A 13,165-nucleotide genomic window follows, 5' to 3' on the forward strand; every position below is an offset into this window, starting at 1 on the left:
AACTTGCACCCATGCCCCATTGGCCTAAACTAAGTCCCAGAGTCAAATTTCATGGCAGGGGACCCTGGGTAATGCTGTTTCCACCTGGAGAGCCATGGACCTAGTTTGAATTCTACTGCCACAGAAGACAGACCAGTTTTGATGGCTGGCCAGAAGTTTCTGTTACATTTAACAACAGTTAGAAAAATGTATTGCCTCTTACAAATAAGATAAATGCCACATGGTCAATCATATATTGAACAAATATTTATTAAGTGCTTACTATGTGCCATATACTCTTTTATGTATAAGAAAATATTCTTTTTAATTTCAAAATATTAAGGGGGTATAAGTGTTTATAGGTGTGCCCATCACCCAAATAGTGTTCATGGTACCCATTAGGTAGGTTTTTGCACCTCCCGTCCTCCTCCATGCCCCCTGGTTGATTTCCACTGAGAAGAAAAATATTGTTAACATATTGTGGTTGATATTATGCAACATTGTAAACACATTTTTCCACTCTTGAAAGACTTTTGCTCTTTCAAATATTAGAAGGCAACTGGAAAAAAGGCAAAGTTTTTATCTTCATATTGCAGGAAAAATATTCACACTGTCAAATTCCAACAGTTCACATTATTGTTGCTCTGTAAAAAAGTGCACACAAAAACCTCTTGGATAGTTCTTTTGGATCTTGGTCTCATATATCATAACTTGCTTGTATTATATCTAAGAAACTTCAGGAATAACTCTTCAGAGGACGATGTTAGATCATTGAGATTATATTCAACCTCAAAGGTGGGTTTTTTCTCCAAAATAATTAAGGCAACCAACACAGCAAACTTTGCAGTCATTCCCTTGATTTGGTAAATCACACCATCTTCAGGGTTCATGTACTCAAAGAAATGAGTAATAAAACTGTGACCGGAAAATGTGAGGCATTTCTGGCGGTAGACACGTGGATGCAGGAAATAGTCCAGTGGCACCAGGAATACATGCTTCACTTCATCAGGGTTAGGCTGGGCCTCGAAGTTGTGGTCTATAAAACCCACAACTGGGGTTACCAATGTATATTTCTAAAAGCAGAAAACAAAATACAGAAATTAAGAAGTGAAGCCATATTGTTTCAAATGCCAAAATCATGTCACTTCCACGTAAACTAAGAAAAGACGCCAAAGCAACCACTTACAGAAGGTGGGTAAGGGAAGGGGGAAAAATTTGCTCTGGAAGTAAATTTACGTCCCCCATGAAATGGGAGTAGTACCTGCCCTACCCAAGCAGGCATCTATGAGATGACACTGATATCTTCTGTGAATATAAACTAGCACAATCTTTTGGAATGGCAATTTGGCAATCTCAGGTGGAGACAAAGGGACCGGACTTTCATGCTCCCTGGCCTCAGTCAGTCACTGGTTAACGAGTGCCTTGCCGGAAGTAAATTTCAGGCACTTCCGGCTCCCTGTGCAGGACATATGGCGAGGTGGCTTCAGTAGCCCAGGGGTACCAGTCTTCAGAAGAAAGCTGCAGGTGTGAGTTTTCAGAAACACAGAGGTGGCAGGAGGGACAGGAGGGGCCTGGACCGAGCCCCTACCATCTATGCTCAGTAAATACTTGTGGTTGCTAGTACCGTGTAGTAACCGAAACCTCTGGGCACCGGCACCTCGTCTAGTACCCAGCACCCTCTCACTGACTCCTTACAACAATCTGACCCTGAAGAAGCTTTAACAAGTAACATTAGAGATATGAAGAAGCTTGCCCAAGGTCACACCCAATTAATACTTGGCAGAAACCAGGATTTGACCACAGGCCTGTGGCTCACATCCGGAGTACAATGCTTCAGTTCTATGAAGACTCAAATGTCACTCTATCTCACAGACAATGACATTGCAACCATGTGTGAGTACCCAGCTGCATCTCAGATTTAACACATTGACTGCCACACCAGAAAAACAATTTTTTTTCCCTAGGGCTATGGTGTTTTATTACGAAAATAGAATATCCTTTCTAATTTAATGAAAAATTTCTTATTTTTTTATTGTTTTCTGTGCATGAGTTATATGCAACTTGAAAAATAGTTCACCTGGCTCCCAAGGTAAAAAGATGTGAGTTACATATGCTTCATAAGGCCCCAGGCTCAAAACTAGTGTAAGTTAAATACAACTCACATGGCAGTTAACATGTTAATCACCTCTCGAGGGCTGAGCTAGGGGCATATCTTCACTCTTACCATAAAGGCCAAACTTTTGGGCAAGTGTGTGGACCTATGACTTAGCATGGCCAGTTCCAGCCTATGAACTAGCATGTCAGAGTCTGAGGAAGTTGGTGGGGAAAAAAAATCAAAGTCACTAAGGGAGATAATGGCTTAAGACTGGATGTTTTGGCTAAGAAGCCAGCACATTCAACGTGGTTCAAGCTTACAAAACTAAGGGAGGACTTGGAAATTTGTGGATGAAGCAGCACTTTTGGGCATGTGGTTTCTAAAAACACAGGTGTCTGTCTTGGAAGGTAAAAATTGGTACCTGGCAGATGTTCTAGGACCAAGAAAAATCTGAATTTTGCCCATTTTCTGAGTTGGAACCCTGAGGAGCTGGTTTCCTCTGTGGGCCTGTGGATACGGCAGGCTTCAGGGCCTCTGAAATAAGCTACATGGTGTTAGAAATATTCCCAGGAAATTAGGGCATGCCAGTGAAATGTACTAAACATTACAGGAGTTGAGGCTTCAGAGGTGGCAAAGTGAAGGAAAGTGAATGAATGGAAATGTGTGAGCCACAATCTTGGAAAAAGGAGAAACATCTCTTGAGTACATTCCAGAAACCTTTGCAAAGACAAGTACATAAAAATGTGATAAACGGACAACAGGGGTTACGGGGTCACAGGCTACCTGGGAGGGTTAACGTAGGGGGTGGGGGAAGACCCAGTAGCAGCCCCCCAGGTGTGACACCCCAGAACATCTCCAGATATTATCAAATGTCCCCTGGGGGGCAAAATCACAGCAGGTTAAGAACTAGTTAGATTATGCAGGTAAGTGTTCAATAAATGGCATTTTCATAATTCATTTAAAAAATAAGCAAGGGCCAATAAAACAATCCTCCCTAGCACTTCCAAACACAACACACTTTTCTGTAAAGCCTTTGTTCATTCTAATTTCACAATAATGTCATTTTAGAAATCTGCTCCAGGAGTGTCAGGCCCCCAGAAATCTCTTGAAGACCCAACACTTTGCTGTGAATGCTGTTGTATTCTATCTATGCACCTGCAGGATTCAGTAGCTCTTGGGGACCTTAGAAATGGAGTCTCACTTTGCAAACTTGTAACCAGGATAGCTCAATTTGTTCATAGAGTTCTAAAATAAATCCTCCAAATGTGCTGGTGGATTTGCAGAAATCAAAGGACAAGAGTTCCCATTAGAAAACAAAATGGAAGAGGAATTGACACATTTCTTATGTAATCCTTTCTCCCTTCTCCTGCTTCTCCCTCATACACATACACTTTCACAAACAGTTATTGAGCGGCTAATAGCTTCCTCCATACTAAGTCTCCCTGAGCGCTGATCTTTCTATTTTTAAAATGGACCCAATTAAGACAGATGTCACAGCATCACTGATCTTCATAACACTGTACCACCAAGACTTTAAGCTAAATGAACGTAAAGGATGGTCTAATCTATTGGTTTTCTAATTGTCAGGCATCAGGGAGGCTGTTCTTTTGAAATAAAAATGTACCTGCAAGCCCAGTGTATAAAACATAGAAAGTTGATGCCTGTCTCTGATACGATGTGATGAGGGCACTTCACCCCTGGAGTGTTATCCCAGACTGTGACCCCAGTTCGACAATGAGAAACATATCAGACAAAGCCAAACTGAGGGACATTCTACATAATACCTGACCACTACACTCAAAGGGACATTCTATGTAATACTTGACCACTACACCTCAAAGGGACATTCTATATAATACTTGACCGCTACACCTCAAAGGGACATTCTATATAATACTTGACCACTACATCTCAAAGCTGTCAGGGTCATGAGAATAAGAAAAGTCTGAGAAACTGCCACAACCAGAGGACTAAGGACACACGACAACCAAATACAGCCTGATATCTTGGATGAGATCCAGATCAGAAGGGAGGACATTAGTAGAAAAACTAGTAAAAGGCAAATAAAACATAGAATTTAGTTAAGAGTGATACACTAACATTGGTTTTTTTCAGTTGTGACAAAAATGCCACAGTGAATTGTGTTAACCATAGGGGAAACTGGGTATGGAGTATACGAAAACTCTGTACTATCTTTGCAACTTTTCTGTAAATCTGTAACTATTCTAAAATTTAATTTAAAGGTTTTAATTTCATAAACATTTAAAGGTAAGATGTTTATGCTGATAAAATACTGCCATTATCCAAGGTCAAGTTTGCAATATTTACTCCTTCTAAAGTCAATCAGTACAACAATGAGGTTGTTGTGGTGAACTTACAGGAAATAAGATGTGCTTATATTAGCTCCAGAATTCATTTTTTTAAAATATTTTTAAATATGTTTTGGTGTACACTAGCAAGAAAATCTTGATTCAACAGAAATGCAGTTATAAATAGTAACAGTTTTTAAACAGCTTGCCTAGTGATCTCAGGGTACCGCTTCATTCATGTGTTATAGAGGAAGGTTTATTCCATGGTATGTAAAAAAAATGAGTATCTTTAGGGCAAAAGTACTACAATGGTGGCCTCCAAGGGGCTAAAGTTTGGTATATAGCACAGTGGAATGTGTATTATTTTTTCAACTGAACTCTCAAGATCCGTGTATACTGGAGAAAAGTAAATGTGAACTGAATGTTAATGCAATAATTCTGAAGCACCCTCAGGGATCCATGGCACCCAGTCTGAAACCCACTGATGGAGTTCAGCCCTTTTATTTTTGGATGGGGACAGAAGGGCCCAGGTAGGCAAAGGGACATGTAGCCCACAGCAGCTTAGCTCATGAGGAGCACGGCCACACAAGAACTCAGTCTCTTGACTTTATGTGCGGTACTTTCGGGGTCATGTTTAGACAAACGTGGAATCCTGAGCACAGCAGATCCACTGAGATCCCATGAGAGTCTAAGAAAACCCTTACGTCAAACAGACATGGCACCAGGCGGCAGATGACCTCCACTTGATGAGGACGCAGCCCCACTTCCTCCTGGGCTTCCCGGAGAGCCGTGGCTATGTCATCCACGTCCATAGGTTCACACTTTCCTCCAGGGAAGCAGACTTCTCCAGGTGACCTTTTTAGCTGGATATTGAATGAACAGAGCTACAATGTGTGATTCCAAACTTAGAACTATTCATGCATTCAACAAATATTTACTGAACTTCTCTTTTGTCATTAGGCAATAGGTATGTTTTGGCTTCATCATAATCTTATGGGACCACTGTCATACATGGTCCATCATTGACCAAAATGCTGTTATGCCACACATGACTGTATTTTAAAAGCTTTTCAAAAAGACTGCATAGTATACCAATTTAATTCAAGTTTCCTTGTACAACTATTCCAATTAATAGGAATAGGAAAATAGGCCATTTTGGATTAGCGAGAACTCTACTCCTAAGAAAATGTTGTGCTTGGTCTGGGAAATGATATTTTGAATATGACCTCAAACGCATAGGCAACAAAAGCAAAAATAAACAAATGGGATTATACCAAACTATTATAAAAAGCTTCTACACAGCTAAAGAAACAATGAACAGTGAAAAGACAACCAGACAACCTACAGAATGGGAGAAATTATTTGCAAACCATGTATCTGATAAGGGGTTAATATCCAAAATAGATAAGGAACTCAACTCAATAGCAAAAAAACCAAATAACCCAATTAAAGTATGGGCAAAAGGACCTAAATACACATTTCTCACAAGAAGACATACAAATGGCCAACAAATATATGAAAAAAATGCTTAATACCACTAATCATCAGAGAAATGCAAATCAAAATCACAATGAGATATCACCTTACACCTGTGAGAATGGCCATTATCAAAAAGACAAAAGATAAGTGTTGTCTGTCAAGAATGTGGAGAAAAGAGAACTCTTGCACACTGTTGGTGGGAATGTAAATTAGTACAGCCATTATGGAAAACAGCATGGAGGTCCCTCAAAAAATTAAAAATAGAACTACCATATGATCCAGAAATCCCACTACTGGGATATATATAAAGGTAATGAAATCAGTATATCAAAAGAGATATTTTCACTCCTATGTTTATTGCAACATTATTCACAATAGCCAGGATATGGAATCAACCTAAGTGTCTATCAACAAATGAATAAAGAAAATGTGGTGTATACACACAAGGGAATACTATTCAGCCATGAAAAAGGTAACCTTGTCATTTGTGACAACATGGACGAACCTGGAGGAAGTTATGTTAAGTGAAATAAGCCAGGCACAGAAAGACAAATACCACAGGATCTCACTCATATGTGGAATGTAAAAACTTGATCTCATAGAAGTAGAGAGTAGAATGGTGGTTACCAGGGGCTGAGGTGGTTGAGGGGTGGCTGGGGAAATGTTGGTTGAAAGATACAAAATTTCAGTTAGACAGGAGAAATAACTTCAAGAGATCTATTGTATAACATGGCCACTATAGATAACAATACATTGTATTCTTGAAAAATGCAGTGTGGATGTAAAAGTGTTCTCACCACAAAAATAACTATGTGAGGTAATGCATATATTAACTAGCCAGATTTAGTCATTCCACAATGAATATATGCTTCAAAACGTCATGTTGCACATGATAAATATATACAATTTTATCTTAAATTTAAAATTTAAAAATATTTAAAAAAAGAAGAAAACATGTTGCTTTGAAGAAAATAGACACATTTCTAAAACTATTCACAAACTATCAGCACTGAAAAGGACCGTACAGAAGCTTTCAATCTTTTTTTTTTTTTTTTTGGTAAATAGTATACATTTTTTGTTAAATAAAACCTGAAATTCTACTCAGAAGCCAAATAGCGTTGCAGTGCAATTTCCTAAGACTTCAATCTATGCCTTGTTCTTGAGTTTTCTCTTGCTTATTTCAAGCCCCAGAGAACAGAGAGCAGAGGTTGGGGTAGGGCAGGAGATGGGGAGACCTGTAGTGCATGGGAGATAAGAGAATAATTAGCAAAGCAGCTAATTCTTGAAAGCCATAAAGTGGGTGGCTTTAAAGGTGCGAAGGTCTGTGCCCAGGTGTGTGAGGGAGGAGGGGGCTTTGCCATCTCTTTGCTGGGCACCAGGACTCTACGGCTCTTAGAGGAGCCCCTTAACCTAGGTGGATCCTGACAAGGGAAAAATAAAAACATAAACATACGTAATAGCCAACAGCATGCAGCACTTACAGCATGCCAGCAGCTATGCCAAACCCTTTGCAGATATCTTTTACTCTCAGAACAACCCTACACATTAGGCACTGTTTTCAGTCCCATTTTAGGGATGAGAAAACTGAGACCCAGGGAGATTAAGAACTTTGATCCAGCTTCCAGAGCTAGCAGGAGAGCACACATTCGAGGGGCACGGATGGATGCCTGGAGCCCCATTCCCTATCTACTTGAAGGAAATCTGTGAGCCCCCAGCTCGTGTGAGGGAGGAACAGAGATCCAGTAATGCCCCAGAGGGAACTTCTCACCCCATAGCCAGATAGCATTCACAGTCAGATTTAATTAGATTTAAACACTTTTTAAAAAAGTAACCTTGATAATCAATAGGCAAAGCTGCTCTGGATGAAACAAAACAGACCTGAGACCTACTTGCTTGAGATTTTGGTCTTACCTAGATTTTCTACGTTATTGTTTGTCTGATAATTCAAAAAGTATATGGAAGTGCTTCTCTTGTGCTTACTGGCAGAGCTGGGAACAGACTCCGGCCTCTGGTTTCCATTTAAGTATCTCCCCTCGATTTTCATCATCTCATGAATTTATGTCATTGTTGTCGAGCCCAGACCAAAAAGAATCCACACATGTACTCCCAAGTCCACAAAATTTCAGCTGATTGATTCCTCATTTTTTTTTGTTTGTTTTTGCTAACAAGATGCTTTCCATTATTCTGCTTAAAAAGCCATGCTATTATGGCCCATTTTCTTTTTGTATTTGGATAACCATGAAATTACTGCTTTTCCAACTTTTCCTTGGAAATATCCCAACAGCAAGGCGAAGTAACTATACTCCGGAGTGAGTGGTAAGCCAGAAACTCTATTCCCAGCCCAATATTTCTTTACGTTGAAAGTGTTTATCTTAAAACCTCAGGCTATGCCTGCCACTTGACACTAATGATGTCAACTGAAACTTATTGAATCCTTTCTTGTCAAGTTCCAGGGTTGTTTTAGGTGCTTAACATTTGTTACCCTGTGAAATCCTCACAACAGCTGTATGAAACAGGTACTAATATTTTGTCCTCATTTTACAAGTGAAGAGACTGAAGCACAGAGAGGGTAAGTAACTTAAGACAAAGTCACACAGCTGGCAAGGAGAGAGCCTGCATTCAACGTGGGCAGGGCCTAGGCTGTTAACTTCTATGCTCTAGTATTTTCACATTCTATCTGGGGTGAGATTAGTCTAAAACAGTGGCTCTTGGTGGGGGCAATTTGCATCCCCTAATCCCTACCAGGACAGTAGGCAATGTCTGTAGACATTAGTGATTGTCAAAAAGGGAGTGTGTGTGTGTGTGTGTGTATGCTACTGGCATGTGGTGGGTAGAGACCACAATGCACAGGACAGCCTCCACAAGAAAGAATTACCCAGCTCAAAATGCCAACAGCACCAAGGTTAGGTAATCCTGGTCTAAAAGCATTTTAAATTACTTGTTAGCTAAATTCTGTTTCTTTCCAAAACTTTCTCCCAAAACCGCCATGTTATCCGGTGGCTTCTAGTACCCCTCCAACACCACAATTTTGAAAGTCCATTTGAGAATTGTGGCCTTAAAATGTGTGCAAGTGATAAAATTTCATGAGGTTTTCAAATGCCCTGAGATTTAATGGCAGTAGCCTTTTTATCCACCTACCTTCTCTGACCGGAGGGTGAGCAACAAATGGAGTTTTCCCCCTTTAGCCAACAATGGTAAAAGGATGGAATATTTGTTATACGACAAGTGAGAATATTTGCTCCCAACATCATGCTTTCTTAGGCGGACCTTAGCAGCATCTATCAAACTGTTTCTAAAATGGAAACAAACCAGACAGATATTTCAGTAAGCAGAGTGATGGTAAAAAGTGTCTAATCCTGCCTGCATTTCTGCTTTGTTGTGTGGGGTTTACCATTTCTGAATTTCAGTGTACTTTTCAATAACATGGCAGAAATAACAGTAGCTAACGTGCATGGTTGTTGGAAGATGCAAATGAGGCAAAAAAAAAAAAACAAAACTACTAAGCACAAAGTTTAGTGCACAGGTTCACTTTGAAACCTAAATTAAATTTTAAATTGAAATATGGTAAAATGAGCCAGGTGCGTGGTGGCTCATGCCTATGATCCCAGCTACTCGGGAGACTGAGGCCGGAGGATAACTTAAGGCCAGGAGTTTGAGACCAGGCTGTAAAATGTTTTTGCAATAATGCAGTAGTTGGACTTTGAAATCCATAATTATATTCAGACAAGATAGTTTTGCTGAAAACGTCACTGTAAGGTTAGAATACATTCTCTTAACCTGGCCCTTATGTCATGTTATCAAACCCTTCAACTGCCTTATAACAGTAGTTCCCAAGGCTAGTTACAACACAGACTGCTGGGCTCACCCCTAGATTGTGTCTCAATAACTTTGGGGTGGGACCCTGAGAATTACCATTTATATCAAATTCTCAATGATGGTGTTGCTGGTGCTGCAGACCAGGGAAACACATTTTGAGAACCATTTCCTAATAATATGCAAGTATTTGGATTTGCAACCACAAATGGTGCCCTTTTCATGTGAAGTGGATTTTTATTCCAGGGATGCAAAGATGGTTCTATGTATGCAAATCAGTAAATGTGATCTACCACATAAACAATTAAAAAACCATATGATCAGCTCAATTGATGCAAAAAAAAGCATTTGCTAAAATCTAGCACTCCTTCATGATAAAAACCTTCAACAAACTAGCCTTAGAAGGAACATACCTGAAAATAATAAATGCTGTATGTGACAAACCCACAGTCAACATCATACTGAATGGGGAAAAATTGAAAGCATTCCCCCTAAGAAGTGGAACAAAAGACAAGGATGCCCGCTTTTACCACTCCTGTTCAACATAGTACTGGACTGCCAGAACAGACAAGAGAAAGAAAGAAAGGGCATCCAAACTGGAAAAAAGGAAGTCAAATTATTTCTGTTGGTGAAATGATCTTATACTTAAAAAACTCTGAAGACTCCTCCAAAAGATTAGATTTGATAAATGAATTCAGTAAAGTCTCAGGATATAAAATCAACATACAAAACTCAGTAGCATTTATATATACCAATAATGACCAAGCTGAGAACCAAATCAAAACCTCAATCCCATTTACAATAGCTACAAAAAATAAAATGAAGTACCTAATAAATATATTTAACCAAGGAGGTGAAAGATCTCTACACGGTTTGGTTCTTTTGACAGGTATATTTTGTTGCTGGTTTGTGTAATGAGTTGAACAGTGTCCCTCCACCTCCCCAAATTTATGCTCACTCAGAACTTCAGAATGTGACTTTATTCAGAAATAGGATCTTTTCAGATTTAATTAGTTAAGGATCTTGAGATGAAGACATCCTGGATTTAGGGTGAGTCCCAAATCCCATGACTGGTGTGCTTGTAAGAAGAGGAGAGGACACAGAGAGATACACACAGGGAAGAAGGTCATGTGGAGACAGAGGCAGAGGTTGGAGTGATCCTGCCACAAGCCAAGGAATGCCAAGAGCCACCAGAAGCTGGAAGAGGTAAGGAAAGATTCTCCCCTAAAGCCTTCAGAGGGATTGTGGCCCTGCTGGCACCTGGATTTCGGACTTCTAGCCTTCCGAACCATGAAAGAATAAATTTCTATTTTTTAAAGCCACTCAGTTTGTGGTACTTTGTTATGGCAGCCCTAGAAAATGAACAATTTGGTTTTACTTTTTCTGTAGGAAGGAAGTTTTGCATCGTGAGCAAAATCAGATGTTTAAGACAGCCAGAATTAGTTTCAAAAGTGTATAAGAATAATTTCTCTGAGTTCTACTTCATCTGTGACGTGCTTTAGTATATTTATGAAGATGAAATGATGCAGTTCCTAGACTGTGGCTGGCACTCGGCTGGTGCTCAATGAATGGTAACTACTGTCATAAATTTCCCCATCAGAAGTAGTTATTAATATTTGTGGGCAGTGTTTGCTCTTCTTTTGCTTCTTTCTTCGCGGCAGAGTTCTCACTAGATGTGGTTGGCTAACAGACCAAATGGCCTGAAAAGAATCACTCAATACTGGCACAGGGGAGTCCAGTGTGCACCCGATGCACGCAGGTCCTGTCCAAAAGTGGCAGGCCCAGAGTGTGGACGGACTCTACCAAGGGTGGCTTTTAAGGACAAGACCCCAGAACTGACCAGTGGGACCAGCAGAAGTAAAAGGCTGCAAAAACGTGTCTGTCCCCTTTAGGGGCTGGTCCCTGGAATAATCACCGTGAAGATAGCAACAACGGTAGCAGCCACCCCTTCTGAGCGTGGGCTCACCGCACACTCTTTCCGTGCTTTTCTCATTTCAACAGCCCGGCAGGTGAGAACAGGATCGCGTCGGGCTCAGAGAGGGTCCCTAACTGGTAGCCCCGAGGTCACGCCTGGAAGCGGGCACCGGGGTACCTGAACCCGGGGCTGCGCCCCCATCAGGGGCCCTGAGGTCCAACTGTGGGGAAGCGCTTTGCAGAAGAGCGAGACTGGCTGGGAAGAGGGAAGCGCTTTGCCCTCGGAAAAGGGCACAGACCCGCAGGCGTGTGAACCGTGTCGGCTACAGCCGGCTCCGTTTCCGGCTGGAGAAGGTGCAAAGGTCTGGGGACCCCGCGAACTGCCATAGAGGTGAGTGCACCGAGCCCGGGCGCGCAGGACACGCGGAAGCCGCAAAGTCAAGCCCAGCAGCGATCAAGGCCCGGCCAGGCCGGGCTCGGGTGCCTGGGACCGGAAAGCTTTACCTGACTGGCTCCTGGGGAGGACCAGGACGCGACATTGTCGTGGGGAACCTTTGTTTCCAGTCAGTGATTCCTCGGAAGTGCTGGGCGGGACGGGCCTGCGCAGAGCGGCACTGGCCCGGGGAGGGGCCGGCAGCCCGGGCGGGGTGGGCGGGGCTTAGGACGGGGCGGGGCCTATGGCTAGAGGCGGGACCAGAGGCGGGGCGATGTGGGGGGCGGGGCTTAGGGTCTGGTCTTGCTGGTGGAGTAAAACAGTTTCTGCCCTGCGCCTCGCTCTTCCTGGGAGAAGCAAGCGGCTTATGGGGAATTGTGAAATTTACAATTGTGAAAGTTTTTTTTTTTAAGTGAAAATGGCCGGGCATGGTGGCTCATGCCTGTAATCCCAGCAATCGGGGAGGCCGAGGCCGGAGGATCCCTTGATGCCAGGAGCAGAGATCGCGTCTCTACAAAAACAGAAAAATTAGCCAGGCGTGGTGGCGCACGCTTGTAGTCCCAGCTGCTCAGGAGGCTGGGGCAGGAGGATCGCCAGAGCCCCCGAGTTTGAGGTTGCTGTGAGCTATGATGATGCCACTGCATTCTAGCCCTAGTAACAGAGTGAGACCTTGTCTTTAAAAAAATTTTTTTTAAAGTGAGAAAATGTAGTGCTGGTGAGGTGAGAGGAATTCAGGCACTCCCATCCACTGTTGCTGGAAGGGTAAGATGGTTCACCTAACTTAACAGCAGTCAGCACATATTTACTGAGCACCTACATGCAGATCCCACAGCAAACGAAAGGCGACGTAGAGCTCACAAATGGGAGAAGAGACTTGAATCGAGCCATTATTTCAACACCACCGCACAGAAGCAGCTGGCCCGTGAATCATGTGACAGTGACTGCTAAGGAGATATGCTAACCCCTCTACCCAATATTCATTGCACAGCTACAATGTGCTGGACATGGGGAGACGACTAAGACATGGCCCTTGGCCTCTAAGGCCTCCTAGTCCGGTGGGGTGATACTAAACATGACTCTCAGGTCTAGTAACTCACAGTGTGCTCTTGGCTCTGGGTGAGAAGGGAAGGGAGAGTGGTTCAA

The 13,165-nt window shown here is 42.1% G+C and overlaps 1 protein-coding gene across 1 annotated transcript; it reads right to left on the minus strand.

The window, feature by feature from the left end:
* Positions 1–316: 316 nt before the first annotated feature.
* NUDT7 (nudix hydrolase 7) lies at positions 317–12,224 on the minus strand. The gene is made up of 4 exons (XM_045533586.1): positions 12,094–12,224; positions 9,001–9,154; positions 5,088–5,246; positions 317–1,052 (listed from the first exon to the last, which is right to left on the minus strand). Exons 1-4 carry the CDS (start codon positions 12,126–12,128, stop codon positions 684–686), a joined length of 717 nt encoding a protein of 238 aa, XP_045389542.1. The 5' UTR covers positions 12,129–12,224; the 3' UTR covers positions 317–683.
* Positions 12,225–13,165: the final 941 nt, after the last annotated feature.

This window comes from Lemur catta, chromosome 20 (assembly GCF_020740605.2).
Source record: "Lemur catta isolate mLemCat1 chromosome 20, mLemCat1.pri, whole genome shotgun sequence".
Lineage (NCBI taxonomy): Eukaryota > Metazoa > Chordata > Mammalia > Primates > Lemuridae > Lemur > Lemur catta.

Coding starts and splice junctions, on each gene's coding strand:
- NUDT7 (XM_045533586.1), bottom strand. CDS start 12,128: ATGTCGCGTCCTGGTCCTCCCCAGGAGCCAGTCAG. Junction 5,247..9,000: donor TCACCCTCCGGTCAGAGAAG/GTAGGTGGATAA, acceptor TTCAATATCCAG/CTAAAAAGGTCACCTGGAGA. Junction 1,053..5,087: donor TGGTGCCATGTCTGTTTGAC/GTAAGGGTTTTC, acceptor TTCTGCTTTTAG/AAATATACATTGGTAACCCC.